The following is a 15,190-nucleotide window of genomic DNA, read 5'->3' as shown; positions in this document are numbered from 1 at the left end:
AGCTCGGCAAGAATCCCAGCTATTCCTAGGCTTTTATGATTTTTCAAAACTTCGATCGCCTTAATTAATTCATCCCTGGAGGTTGGTTGTGCACATACATTTAATAAGCCTGGTCGTGTGGGGGGTTCTGCGGTGCAGTAAGTGGTTGCTTTCGATTACTGTTGTCTTCTGGTCTCGATAGCTCTTGGAAGTGAGCACGCCATTTTTCGATATGCTCCTCGCTGCTTGTGAGTATTTTCCCAACCTTCACCTTAAGCAAGAGGATGGTAGTTTTCTTCTTCTTCCCAGTGCATTCTTCAAGTATCTGATAGTTCTATCGTTACGTTATGCGGCTCTTTCCACATCACTAGGCACATTAAACCAATAGGCTTTTGTATGGGGGGGGATTTCTTGTCGGTCGTTTCTTTTTTCTTGGAAGAGTTTTAGTGTCTTTTCTGAGATCTATTTCTTGGTTTTACGCTTCACAAACCCAAGTATTTTTCATGCAGCTTCATTGATGTGGTCCTTGAGTTTGCTCCATTTCTTTTCAATCTTTATCTTGGGGCAGTTGGGGCACTGATCAGTCGGGGTCCCCTCTAAGGTGTTATATTGAAGGACCACGAATCGGTTTGAGAGTTCAAGGACAAACGCTCCTCGGTGCTCATCTACTTTCAGCTTCGACACGTCTATTTTCTGGTTCGGCATAGTAGTATTCCTTGAGCTAAGTCTGTACTTTAGCATTGTTTTCAGCAAGAAGTGGTCAGATCCGTTTTGTGAGTCCAACACCATGGATTTCCATCATCGGAATACAAGGAGATAATCTATTTGGGCCTTTACTCTTCCATCAAGAGATATCCGTGTATACGTATGACACGACTTGTGCCTAAACCAAGTGTTAGCCACAGCGAGATTGTTCTGCATTGTGAACAGCAGAAGCCTGTTTCCATTTCTGCACCGGTTTCCGAGGCCGTGCTTGCTGATCGCCCGTTCCAAGTTATTCAGCTTTCTGCCGATTCTGGCATTGAAGTCACCTCTAATTTTGAGGATATCTTTCCGGGGAATCTTATCAATGACTGTCTGCAGATTACTGAGAAACTGATATTTTTGCTGTTCAGTGGCATTTCTTATTGGGGCGTAAACGCTAAGGATAGTCAGATTTTTCGCGCGACCTTTAATTCTTAACCGTACAATTGTCTCAGACACAGGCTCATATTCGATGAGCCCAGTGATTGCATTGTGGGACAACAGGATACCTACTCCTGCCCGGCCAGATCCATCTAATAGTCCCGAGTTAAAAAAGAGACCGCCTTCCCAGCCGAGAATTCAAGGGTCAAGATGTTATGCCCATTTAGTCTCGTGTCAGAAACACACAAATTATAAAAGTTATAAAGATAATATTCATCAGCTACAAAAAATTGTGTCAATACACATTTAATCGAGCACAAATTCCAGCGGCCAATGTTCAGGCCTTGTCTTCTTGATAGGAAGATAGGTAGCATACTTTTTGACGAGAACGACATTCTTGTCACATTGCAGAATACCGGGGATGCCGTAGCCAAACTTTTAATAATTATATTTGTCATCATTATTGAGCGTTTCATGGGGATAAGGTACATCACAAGATCCCCTGTCCTGCAGTCAACCAAAGCGCGTTGGCCATCACCTTGCTCGGCGTGAAGCTCGGTAATGTTTACACCCCTTCACCACTTTGAGGTGCACTAGCGGACATTCGATGCAGCCTGTGAATGGAGAGTCAAGCCTCAGTGCCTGGATGCTCACCACCACCGTGGAAATTTCCTGGCTTAGCTACCCCTTTGCTCTCACTTAGAATCAGCAATAGGCTTCAGAAGGCTTTTAATATCCGCCATAAGCACACGGCTACACGCCACAGGGATTTACGTGGAATGTCCCAGCAGGGAATGACCATTCACTTCTTCTTTCCAGTCTTCTCAGTGGCCTTGGTGGCTTTGCCACCAGTAGTAGGTAGGTCCTTGAAGTTGACCGACTTGATGACAAACGTCAACCGTAGGATAAAAGAAAAAGATGGATTTGATAGTTCTAGCATATCATATTGGTTAAGAATTTAGGTCCTATTCGGTTGATAAATGGTGTTTGCGCAGGGCACAAAAACATATAGGAAAAATCTCCAAGCCGTTACCAAAGCTTAAAAGTAATAGCGCGTCTCCATTTGGCAGATTCTGCAAATCTGCCAGAATGCCGAATCCGCAATCATTGTCATCTCCATTTGCGGTCATTCGGCCAAATATTTAAACAACAGATTCGTGGGTGTAGAAAAAACACAATGGATATGCTTCAGATGCGTCTTGTTCAATCAAATTTAAAATTAATGATCTTGTTGCAGAGTCTATCTATGATAACAAACTCGATCTTCACTAGTTGTCAAGGTCTAGAAGGAGGAGAGCCAATGTAAATTCACAGCTCATGGAGCTGCAAAAGGAGGGAGCTTTATTCTAAAAGAATCTGGGTTATGCCCCAAACTCACGATTGGTGGCATAATATTCGTGAAAGGTACACGAATGCTGAGTTCTAAAGTTATTTCAGAATGAACTGGGACAGCTTTTATTGGATTGTGAATAAAGTAGAAAATGCTAGGCTATACAAACAAATGACACAAAATTCAGGCCAGCAATTAGAGTGGACAAGAAAGTTGCTGTTGCCATCTATATTTTAGCAACAAACAGTTATTATTACCTTAAAATTACCTTAAATCGCACTTGCTAGTGATAGGACAAATCCTGTGATTTGTCCTATCAATAGGCTCACTATTTGGCTTGGGACGGAGTACTGTTGGGAAGTGCTTTCATGATTTTATAGATGCTGCACTGAGAGTTATTGTACCAGAATTAATCAAATGGCCTACCAGCTTGGAACAATTAATGGTAAAAGAAAAGGAATTTGACGAACTTTGGGGATTTCCTATGACTATTGGGGCTATAGACGGTTGCCATGTCCCTTTCCACCCTCCCAAAAGATATCAAAGTGACTATTATAATTTTAAGGCCTGGTACAGTGTGCATATGCTTGTGATATCAGATGCCAAGTACCAATGTTTGTATGCTAAAGCAGGCATACCAGGTAGATGTAGTGATGCTGGTGCATTTATGTCCACTAGTATTTACCAAAGAGCTATGAATGGCACTCTCTTTCCAAGCTATTCAAGGTATTTGAATGGTGTCAAGATTCCATTTCATCTTCTCGGGGATGGGGCTTTTAGACTAGAGGCTTGGATGATGAAGCATTTTAGAAAGCAATCAACTGAGCCAGAAGAAATTCTTTTCAATAAAAGGTAAGCTTTTTGCATTTTCTCTAGGCTCCAAAGCTTTCATCCAAAGATTATAGTCTACTTCTTGAGCTCTCATTAGCAGACCAATTCATGTCTGCTTTCTTTAAAGTATTTTTGGTTGTTAGAAACTTAGTAGGTTAAATTAGAAAAAAAATATCATTAATTTTTCAGTATAATTAAAAATTATAGGTCTTGGAATAAAATTGCTATATTTGACTGTTTATTTAATGAGAAATACATACTATAACAAAAAATAAAGCTGCTAAACTTGTTGTTAAGCATAACCAGCAAATGGCTTCCTTTTTCTTGTCACTGTGAACAGAGTAGGGGAAAAAATTTAGAGGATTTAAGGTCCATGTTTTCTCTAAAGCAAGTAATTTTGCTTGTTTTTTTTAAATTAAATTTCTCAGAATAGTATGTTCAGAATCAATCAAATATTTCTCAGCTTAGTATAGCTTCACAGCTTAAAAAATTAACTATGTTATTAAACCTAAATGAATTACAGTTAGAATTCCAAGCTCAGAAGATAATTGGTTCCATAAAAATTAAAAGAAAAATCAATAATGATAACAATAATGATTATTGTTTTAAAAGCCCTAGAACAATGACAATACAAACTGAAAAATTTAATTATAATGAAATCCTGTTATGGATATGGCTTCAAAAATGAAAGATCTAAGGTTTATGTTTCCTGTGCAAGTTTTGGTATGCTATCTTTCTGCTCTCCTATAGTTTGTCAATAAAAACAAAAAATTTTAATATTTTTTCATAATTGAGATTTTGTTCTATCCATCTACTGAATTAAATCTTGAAAATTTTGTGTAAACTGTTTTACAAATGAAAAATCAAATGTAAGTTGGTTGAACATTGTTGATTAAAGACAAATTATTAATTTTATGCATGGTATTTAAGGTTTATATTCCCTGCATATGTTTTGGTATGCTATCTTTCTGCTCTCACAGTTTTAACATGTGAATAAAAACAATCACTTTGCTACTATTTCATAGCTGCAATTCTATTCTATCCATAATCTGAATTAAATTCTGGTTTACCCTGTTTTTAATATTAAAAAGAAAATACAAATTGATTGAAAGTTATTGAAAACAAGACAATTTTTGTATTTTCTTGAGCAGTTTATATCCTTCTCTAAAAGAAAGTAAAATCATGATTCTTGCCAGTCAATGAATTGATCTGAGATTAAGGACCCCAGTAATATGTGCAGACCTTACCTTTGGACCATAGGACTGTGTCACTTTCTCTTGTATGTTATGAAACTCCCTCTTGTAGGTCTTATACTCTGATGCTTGTGTCCAACCACCCAGCTCTCTTGTGTGTAATATGTTTAAGAAAGTTAATTTTATTTCAGTGCCTAGATTTGTCATGCCCTAAGATATTTTAGATGATTTTGCCAAAGATGGTATCTCCCTTTAATACCCGGTCATTATAAAGAATCATGTACTACAAAAATAGAGTAAAACAATTTATCCAAAGCTCTAGATTTTAAGAACATGTCTTTTTAATTTTGTTCATTTTCTTTTTGTTTTAACTTCATTCTAACTTGGTGTCTCTTATCCAATCTTTTTCCTCACTATATCCCAATTGTTATTTTTTTTTTTTTTTAATGTTCATATTATGTTCTAACATACCATAAAGTCAATGTTTAAAATTAAGAAACCTTAACTCAAGTTTTGACTGTTTCTTTTGATTTTTTAGAAAATTATTGAGACTTCAGGGCTATTTTTTTGTTTCTTTTAAGCAATAGATTCTTTTTTTAGGTTGTCCAGAGAAAGAAGGGTCATTGAAAATGTATTTGGCCATGTAAAAACCACATTTCCAAGGCTTGCTTATAGCTTAAATTTTAAGTTTGGGACAGAAAATAAAATGTATGTAGTAGCTTTAGAACTTAATAATTTTTGCTCAATGAGGAACTATGAAGTGTTGCAGGAGTGTAAAAATTATTTGTCTGGCCTTGAAAGGCATTTACAGAATTGCAGGGTAAACCGTGTCCAGGTCATTGGAGCACAGCCTAGAATATTCCTGCATGAAAGTCACCAGGGGGTCTCTACAAGTGGATCTGATGTCCGACAAGCCTTAGTGAGTCATTTTTGGGCTCAGAGAAGGCAATAAATTTGTAAGTTCAGTTGTTAAGAGTCTGTCACTAATTTTTGTTTAGTGCAACTGTTATTTTGGTAATTAAAAAGTTGTTTTACCTATGGGGATAAAGTATTTATTACCTTAGAACTGTCAAATAACTACTTTTCTACCCCATGAAATTCAACCAGAGAATGCTATAAATTTGTGAGTTCAGTTGTCAAGAGTCTGTCACTAATTTTTGTTTAGTGCAACTGTTATTTTGGTAATTAAAAAGTTGTTTTACCTATGGGGATGAAGTATTTATTGCCTTGGAACTGTCAAATTAGCAGTTTTCTACCACCTGAAATTTAACATCATTTTTTGTGTAGAAAAGTGTCTCCTAAGATGCCAATTAAAATGAAACTCTTGGCTTTAATTAATACAAAAAAAAATTTATAAATTCAAAGTGCCTTTAAGCAAGAGATCCTAATTCCAGGAGAACATGCAACATTTTCCATCACAAATTATATTTTATTCACCTTAATTTTTATAACATCTAAAACTATTCAATTATATGCTTACCAATTAAAAAAACAAGCAGCAGTTATTTTTACTCTTTTTGAATAATCATAAATTTTTGTTTTACTGTATTAACACTATTTGCCCTCTTTGCATCTGTGGGAGCAGAGAAAATGATATGAATATCATCCATCGAATTGCAAGAATTAGTTTGAAGAACCTTCACATTGCTCATTTTGGGATGATGGCAGCTATGCATGCTATTCACACTTCTTTTGGATTGTCTTTCTTTTGAAATTTCCTCTAGAATTTCACTATTTTTTTTAACAGCATCCAATAGTGATTTTTGAGTTTCAAAGAATGAAGAAAAGAGTTGTTTCCTCTCTTCCTTCTCTGCAATCTCACTTTCCCTAAGCTCCTGGATTAGGTTTTGCTGTTCTGTCAATAAGGAACCTCTTCTTTGCTTTCTGCTATGTTTTTGAAAGTCACCTAAAAAAGAAAGGGAAAAAAATATGTAGTGATTACTCCTTTATGTAACTAAATTTTTGTTTTTTTTGCATAATATTTTATACAGGGTAATAATACTGGCCACTGATTTTAAAGTTTAGTGCCTTTTGTAAATAAATGATTGACAATGACACTATCCCTAAGCTTCTGAATTACTGTTCTCTGCTCTGTCAATAAGGAACTTGTTCTTTATTTTCTGCTATGTTTTTGAAAGTAACAAAAAAAGAAATGAAAAAAAAATATGTAGTGATTACTCCTTTCTGGAACTATATTTTTTTTGCATAATATTTTATACTTGGTAATAATACAGGCCACTGGTTTTAAAGTTTTGTGCCTTTTCTATATATTATACAGGATGATTGTGCAGGCCACTGATTTTAAAGTTTAGTGTCTTTTGTAAATACAGGATAGAAAGATTCTACAGAAAAAGGAAAATGTTTGTATTTCTTGTATTTTCAGTGCTAGTCTTGTAATTTCAGCATTTTCAACCCCTCTCCACTTTTTAACGCCTTACTCTTTGTCGTTTTGAGTGAAATGGGGCTCAGTAATAGGCTTTGAGCATAATTTATAAAAAATGCATGCGAGATATGCTGTTCTTCAATTTTAACCTTAAGGAACACCCCCCCTACAGACATGTTTGAAAAGTACAAACTATTATAAGCAGAAGGTTTAACCTATTGACAAATTAAAAACTGTATTCTGTAACAAAAACAAATTAAGGTTTTCAAAATATAAAGCTACCCTAAAAATCCTTGAGAATATATCTCAGTTTTTTTAATTTTACTTTAAATTCCATAAGATAAGTTGCCATGATACTGGCAATTATCAAAAATTGTTATGTAAGAATGATGAATTATGAAGACCCCAAGAATGATTTCTTCACCAGAACTGATTTCTTCACCAAAATATTATACTCCTGTAAAATTGGACAAATATAATGGTGTTGAGCCATTTTTTTTGCAATTTTAATTATCAAACCAGACAGCAATATCAGTGTTTTGTGTATTTCTTATCTCATCATCAGTGATTTGTGTCTTTGTTATCCTTTTCATTTATTTGTATTTTTTTATGAGTGCATTATATTTTATTTAACCAGCATTATTCTAACATGTCATGTGTTAATAAATAAAAAAACTGTGATTTTATTTATATTTGAATGTTGATCTGGCAAGTAGCTGACTACTGTGTGTCTTATGTAGCAAATAATGTATTTTTATCTTTGTCATTTATTTGGCTTTTTCTTTAAGTGCAATATATTCTATTTGACCAGCATTATTCTTACGTGTCCTGTGTTAATAAATAAATAACAGAGTTTTTATCACTATTTGATCTATTGATTTGGCAAGTAGCTGACTACTGGGTATCTTATGAAGCAAATAAAAGAGGAAAATACTCTCCAATTCTCTATCTAATATTATTTCCAAAAATGAAGATGGGAGAATGTAAATATTGGAGCAATGAACCAATTGCTTTTGCAACAAAGTCATTTTTACTTTACTAATATTAGTAAGGTGTCATGAATATACTTACTGGTATCATCTTTGCTAAGCTGTCTTTTCCTTGAAATGCTTGGCCCTGGATTTGCATTTTGAGTTCCTTAAACAGAAAATACACATATATAAATATATATGAGGGCTAGCTAAACATTGGATCTATATAAAAAAGCATATAACTCGTAATTACATAATTTGATCTTTGTCCAATTTTGAATTCTATCTTGTTTTTTTTTTATAATGAAAAAGTTAAAAATTTTAGAAATTTCAGATTTGCTACTAGATTTTCACTAGCAAATATTGTATTTTGTATCAATCTTTTGAGGGATTACTAGAAATAGTTTTTATTAAAAATAAGTTGTGAATACATTTACTCCATCACCTCCTGGGAAGTATTTTACAATTTAACACAAACTTTGTGATGTTTTGGATATAATCAAGAAAAGCATCATTTTTACAGACTTCTCCCAACAAGAATGGAGGTTTTGACTTCACTGCAGTCATGGCAACAGAAGAGGGTGGCTTAAAGGTCCAATATTTTGCATATCTTACCAAAACCATTTCATAGTACTGCAAACCTGTCTTGAAATGTCTGTTATGGTAAAAACAAAATACCTCAGCCATTAATCATTTCCATTCTTAGTTGTTGCTTTGTGTCAACTTTTTAAGTTGTTTGAAAAAGGAAATAAAACATTTTATTTATAATTCTAAAAATAACAATGTTAGGCCATACATAGTCATGCCAGGAGTTGGAATCCCATTGCCTCAATAAGAAAAACCCCCTTTCCTTCCAGAAGCTATAGTTCTATTCAACCACAATTCAAGCTAATTGTCCAGTCATTTCTTAGAAAAGATTTATGAATTTGAAAGATCCCATGGGAGTTCTTTTTTATTGATCCCAGCAAAACTAATTACTGGGAAAAAATTAAGAAAAAAACTCCAAAAATATATACTGTACAAGTTAATTACTAACCTTGATTATGGTTTTCCAATATTTCATCTGCATCTGCTTCAATTGGTGTTTTATGTGTCTCAGCAATTTCTTCATTGAAAGCTGGGCGTACTCCTAGAAATTTGAAAATTATAAAGCACAAACAAAAAGGTATTAGCTGTCACTGTTGTATTTGCAGAGCCATATTAGGAACAAGATTTTCATTTGTTTATATTTGACTCAGAATTTTTTTATATCTCAAGTTTTTTTTTTATGGTATTCCATAAAATTTAAATTGGTCAGCAATTTTTTCTGCCCTGTCATTTAGTTAATTTAATGCCAAGAGTTTCCATTTACAACAAAAGTTTAAGAGGGCCAATACAAAGTTTCTTCTAGAAAGTAGAGGCAGGGGTGCCTAGTCTTACAGATAAATTTGAAAATAGAATATAGTCAAAAGAAATCATACAAAAATCAGATAATCCATAACTATAAAGATTCATAATAAATACTTTAAATACTAGCAACAACTTTTTAGGTTGCAAGATTCTACATTTTTATTTTAGTCAGTTTCTAGGGACCTCACAGTGAACTGCAATTTGAAATTTAGGTCTTTGAATATTATAACTAGAAGGCTAAGCATAGTTCAAATAAAACACTTTAACTAATAACAAATATAGCAAAAGCCTACCCACAATAGTTTACAACCTGAAACATAGCCTAATTGTTTTTGACATTTCTGTTTTTCTTAAACCCCGTTTTTTCTTAATTTTCCATGTTTTGGCTGCTAATAGAATCAGTAAGATACAGCCAAAGCACATATGCAGTTTTGTAGATATAAGTATGAGATTTGTGACTGTCATAGACACTAGTAAAGTGTCATTTTACCCTATTAAAAGTCAACAGAACCTGTAAAGTTTTATAAAGAACCTAGGTTTATCCCTGGCCCCATTAAGGTGGGGGGGGGCAAGGATGCCTATTATATTTACAAATAGTGTTGAAATGGGATGAGATGGTAGGCTACTTTTTTCAGTATTACAGCACTTGGTTTAGAAGAGACTGAGCAAACACTTTTCAAAGCAGCAATGCCTATAAAAGCAAGTTTCACTAAAATCTTAAAAAGGTATCATTAGCCATAACAAGTTTAAGAAAGAATCTTACCTAAGATTTCATGCACCTGACTGTAAAATATCCATGCTGGCTTTTCATCTCCACCTTTCCCTGTATCAGAAGATCTTGGTCGCACTCTATTGTACTGATCTGTTAAGTATCTAATTCTTATTTTTATATCTGTAGGGGATGTCTTCTCATAGCCTTTATCAACCATCAGATTTGCAATTTCCTCCCATATAAGAATTTTATTTGCCATTGAACAAAGTTTGTCATAAAAATCCTTCCATATTTCTATTAATACAATCACTCTTCTGATGTCCATTTTCTAGAACCCTTTATAGCTTCTGTATCTTTAGCTGTTTTACCCATTTTCATAAATCATCAACAATTTCTTTTAAAAATTCTTTTCTGAAAATATTTACAAGAGTCTTTTATTTGTCCGGTAGTTATTTTGCATTCGCCAAGTCTGATCTCCATTATCCCTGATTCTGCCATCTTGCAGAAAAAGCAACGTCGAAGGTTGCAGAATCTGCAAACTGCCAATACGGAGACGGAAAAGAAGTCTCCATTGAAATAAAATTTGCAGATTGGCAGTGCAGATTTGCAGAATCTGCCAAATGGAGACGCGCTTTAAAGTACAAATAAAAAAAAAGTAAAAAAAAGAAGAAAATAAAGACATTTAATTTTTTATTTGGAAAAATATCCAAAAAGTGTGTTTTATCTCAAAAAGCTGCCTTTTTTGATCGAATAGTGTCCCGGTGTCCTTCAGAGTGAAAAAGTGTCCAAAAGGCACTAAAAGTGTCCATTTGGCATCCCAGATTTCACACCTAATTTATCGAAAAAAGCCGTTTTTTATCTCCTGGATGTCTTTCGCAATCGGTTTGCCAGGCGATTAAAAACGGTCAAATGGAGCTCCAATATCCATTTCACAGGAACTTTCCATGAGATGAAAAACGCAGCTAATGCTTAGCCAATCAGGAAGCTTTGCATTAGGTATTCATTTGGGGATGTTCAAGGGACATATTCATTTACCAAAACATTGACAACCCTGTGCATAATGCTTAGATAATCAGGAAGCTTTGCAGTATGTAATGCAAAGGGGGAAATCACCCTTCCCCCCCAAACTAAAATTTTTCTAATTTGAATTGAATTTATCAAGTATTTTGGGCAATAGGTTGCATAAAGACTTGGGCTGGGTAATTGTAGACCGAGAACAGCCAAGACAGATAGTCCAAGTAACGTCTGCGGTGAAAGAAGACCCCGGTGAGGGGGGTAACATGGTCGGCACGCTGGGTTCTCATGACATATCTCAAACTTTTGAGATATGTTTCAGTTTAGACACATATTCCCCCCCAAACTAAAATTTTTCTAATTTGAATTGAATTTATCAAGTATTTTGGGCAATAGGTTGCATCAAGACTGGGCTGGGTAATTGTAGACAGAGAAAAGCCAAGACAGATAGTCCAAGTAACGTCTGCGGGGAAAGAAGACCCTGTTGAGGGGGTAACAAGGTCGGCACGCTAGGTTCTCATGACATATCTGAAACTTTTGAGATCTGTTTCAGTGGAGAAGTGTGCGGCGTCCACCAGTCAGATCATGCGGTGTCCATGATCTCCTGGTCGGTACGGTGGGTCATAAAACCATTTTATTGACATGTCATGAGAAAATGTTCTGCACGCGGGGGATTTCTGGGTTACCCTATCTGCTGTTTGGCACGGTACTGTTCGGCACGTTGGGTCACTTACAGAAATTTCATGACATGTAAAAAAAAAAAAAACTTTATACCAGGTTCGGCACGGGAATTTCTTCTGAAATGTCCGATTTTGAGATGCAGAAGGGACATATTTTGAGATGCATAAGGGACATATTCGTTGACCAATAGATTAGACAACCATTGAGTTTCAGACATTATCCAGGGACTGTACTGAAATTACTGAAATTACTGAACTGAAGATGGACGTGAACAAAGCAAGGCAATTGTTCAATTTAGAAGTTGAATTTAGCCAGGATGAATTGGGGCGTGCGTAAGTAATCAAAATATTAATATTATTTGATTTATTAAAGGGTAAAATTCTACTTTAGTTACTTTTGGCTATCTTGGAAAGGAGTTGGGTTAGGAAAATGAAACTTTCAGGGATGGATGTACATGCTAAGGTTTGTCCCGGGAGGGTACTTTGAAGTACCTACCTCTACTCATCCCCTCCCTCTATATAATGGGGGAGTATACCCAATGGATATTATCTAAAAATTTCTATTCTATAGAATGTAAAAATAATATCCAACCATACTTAGTTAGTGCCAAAATTATCCAACTAGTTAGCTATCTGAACAATCCTTTTAAGCAAGTAAGAAATTATCCAACTTGGAAAATAATTAAAATTTAAAAGAAAAATAGTTTTATCTTGCTAGTCAAATACAATAGAGCATAAGAGCCAACTTAGCATCTCCAATTAGGTGGATAATGCTTTAACTTAATGTTTGTGATATATATCTAACTAGACAGATAAGTCAATTCTTCATGCAAATTAGTGATAATATCCAACTAGTCAGACAATTTTTTCTCTTAGACATAGCATGAACATCTAACTTGGGGGATAATACTTTATCCTAGCCCTTCTGATATTAATCAAACTAGGTAGGCTAGTTAAATAACTTCCTGCCTAGTTAAATATATATAAGAAGATCTAAGATTCAGCATTATCCACTTAGTTAAATATTCTTGCTGTGCCTAAGAGAAACAATTTATCTGGCTAGTTGGATATTATCCCAAAACTGCATAGCCTAATGGAATTTACTTATCCTCCTAGTTGGATATATATCAGGAGTGTTAAGACTTGGTATTATCCACCTAGTTAGATGTTCATGCTGTGCTTAAGAGAAATGAGTTATCTGGCTAGTTGGATATTAACCCCAAACTGCTTAGAGAATCTTCTTATCTGCCTAGTTGGATATATATCTGAAACTCTAAGCAACATTATTATCCAACTAGGTAGATATTCTCTCACCCTAAGAGAAACAATTTATCTGGCAAGTTGGATATTATCCTAAAACTGCATAGCCTAATGGAATTTACTTATCTTCCTAGTTGGATATATATCAGGAGTGTTAAGACTTGGTATTATCCACCTTGTTTGATGTTCATGCTATGCCTAAGAGAAATGAATTATCTGGCTAGTTGGATATTAACCCCAAACTCCTTAGAGAATCTTCTTATCTGCCTAGTTGGATATATGTCAGAAACTCTAAGCAACATTATTATCCAACTAGGTAGATTTATCTCAGCCTAAGAGAAACAATTTATCTGGCTAGTTGGATATTATTCCAAAACTGCATAGCCTAATCGAATTTACGTATCCTCCTAGTTGGATATATATCAGGAGTGTTAACACTTTGTATTATCCACCTAGTTAGATATTCATGCTGTGCCTAAGAGAAATGAATTATCTGGCTAGTGGGATATTAACCCCAAACTGCTTAGAGAATCTGCTTATCTGCCTAGTTGTATATATATCTGAAACACTAAGCAACATTATTATCTAACTATGTAGATATTCTCTCTCCCTAAGAGAAACAATTTACCTGGCAAGTTGGATATAAACCCCAAACTGCTTAGAGAATCTTCTTATCTGCCTAGTTGGATATATATCAGAAACACTAAGCTACATTATTATCCACCTAGTTAGATATTCTTGCTGTGCTTAAGAGAAACAATTTATCTGGCTAGTTGGATATTATCCCAAAACTGTATAATGAAATTTACTTATCCTCCTAGTTGGATATATTAGGAGTGTTAAGACTTGGTATTATCCACCTAGTTAGATGTTCATGCTATGACTAAAAGAAATGAATTATTTGGCTAGTTGGATATTAACCCCAAACTGCTTAGAGAATCTTCTTATCTGCCCAGTTGGATATATATCAGAAACACTAAGGAACATAATTAGGCTATCGAACTAGGTAGATATCCTCACTGCCTAAGAGAAAAAATTTATCTGGCTAGTTGGATATTCACCCCAAACTGCTTAGAGAATCTTCTTATCTGCCTAGTTGGATATATATCAGAAACGCAAAGCTACATTATTATCCACCTAGTTAGATATTCTTGCTGTGCCTAAGAGAAACAATTTATCTGGCTAGTTGGATATTATCCCAAAACTGCATAGCCTAATGGAATTTACTTATCCTCCTAGTTGGATATATATCAGTAGTGTTAAGACTTGGTATTATCCACCTAGTTAGATGTTCATGCTGTGCCTAAGAGAAATGATTTATCTGGCTAGTTGGATATTAACCCCAAACTGCTTAGAGAATCTTCTTATCTGCCTAGTTGGATATATATATCAGAAACACTAAGCTACATTATTATCCAACTAGGTGGATATTCTTGCTGTTCCTAAGAGAAACAATTTGTCTGGCTAGTTGGATATTAACCCAAAACTGCTTAGAGGATCTTCTGATCTGCCTATTTGGATATATATCCAAAACACTAAGCTATGTTATTATCCAACTAGGTAGATATTCTGTATATTGCATAGACAGTCAAATATTCATCTAGGGAGGTAAAGGTGTAAGAGTCTTAAAAATGTTAATATCTGTCTAGCATGATATTTTATCTTGATACTAAGTGTAGTTGGATAATATTTTTATATTCTATAGAATGTAATTTTTTTAAGAATATCCATTGGGCACCTTCCCATATACTGGTAAATTACTGCACATTACTAGTTGTTTTTAACTCATATTTCATCCTATATTACTATCATAAATATAAATCACTGCTTACCTTACACAACTTCTGCTTTTAACCTTGTTCATTAAAATATATTCCAAAATCCTATTTCAATCCTAAGCCATTTAATTTTCAACCCATGCTGACTTTCTTTATGGTATATGAAACCAGGTTTGTTGTGATGTCACACTTGCCTTATCAGACACCTTTACCCTTAAGGTGTCTAACAACTCTGTTGATAAGACCATTTAAACTGCATTAATTAGGGAAAGGATTTCACAAGAGAGATCAGTAAAAATAACCTAATCCTTTTTAGAGGAAAAATTATGTCATAGGAAGATGTTTTTGAAATTCCCCTTCCACCCGAACTTAAAATTTTCTAAAATTCTACTTTAGAAGCTTTTAAAATATTTCTAAAGTACTAAAAGATAGAGTACTAAAAACATCAGAATCGACTTCAGAGGACACGTTATATCACGGGAAGAGGGTTTTGAATTCACCCTTCCCCCCAAACTAAAATTTTTCTCAAATTCTACTTTAGAAGC

General features: G+C 34.5%; 1 protein-coding gene across 1 annotated transcript; it reads right to left on the bottom strand.

Annotated features, from left to right (window-relative positions):
• Positions 1–5,951: 5,951 nt before the first annotated feature.
• Positions 5,952–10,540, bottom strand: LOC148938927 (uncharacterized). Its single transcript, XM_089107442.1, has 4 exons — positions 9,965–10,540; positions 8,849–8,941; positions 7,913–7,978; positions 5,952–6,364 (listed from the first exon to the last, which is right to left on the bottom strand). The coding sequence occupies exons 1-4, from the start codon at positions 10,236–10,238 to the stop codon at positions 5,967–5,969; spliced, it is 831 nt and encodes a 276-aa protein (XP_088963568.1). The 5' UTR covers positions 10,239–10,540; the 3' UTR covers positions 5,952–5,966.
• Positions 10,541–15,190: the final 4,650 nt, after the last annotated feature.

The sequence above is a fragment of the Artemia sp. Qi Xiang Cuo genome, unplaced genomic scaffold, assembly GCF_049724085.1.
Source record: "Artemia sp. Qi Xiang Cuo unplaced genomic scaffold, ASM4972408v1 HiC_scaffold_31, whole genome shotgun sequence".
Taxonomy (NCBI): Eukaryota; Metazoa; Arthropoda; class Branchiopoda; order Anostraca; family Artemiidae; genus Artemia; species Artemia sp. Qi Xiang Cuo.
This window is presented reverse-complemented; position numbering and strand designations above follow the sequence as displayed.

Bases quoted from the DNA above. Each gene is read 5' to 3' on its own strand.
- LOC148938927 (XM_089107442.1), bottom strand. From the start codon at position 10,238: ATGGACATCAGAAGAGTGATTGTATTAATAGAAATATGGAAGGATTTT. The intron at 8,942-9,964 runs GTAAGATTCTTT...TCAAATTTCTAG, and splicing joins TCAGGTGCATGAAATCTTAG to GAGTACGCCCAGCTTTCAAT. The intron at 6,365-7,912 runs GTAAGTATATTC...TTTCTTTTTTAG, and splicing joins GCTTAGCAAAGATGATACCA to GTGACTTTCAAAAACATAGC.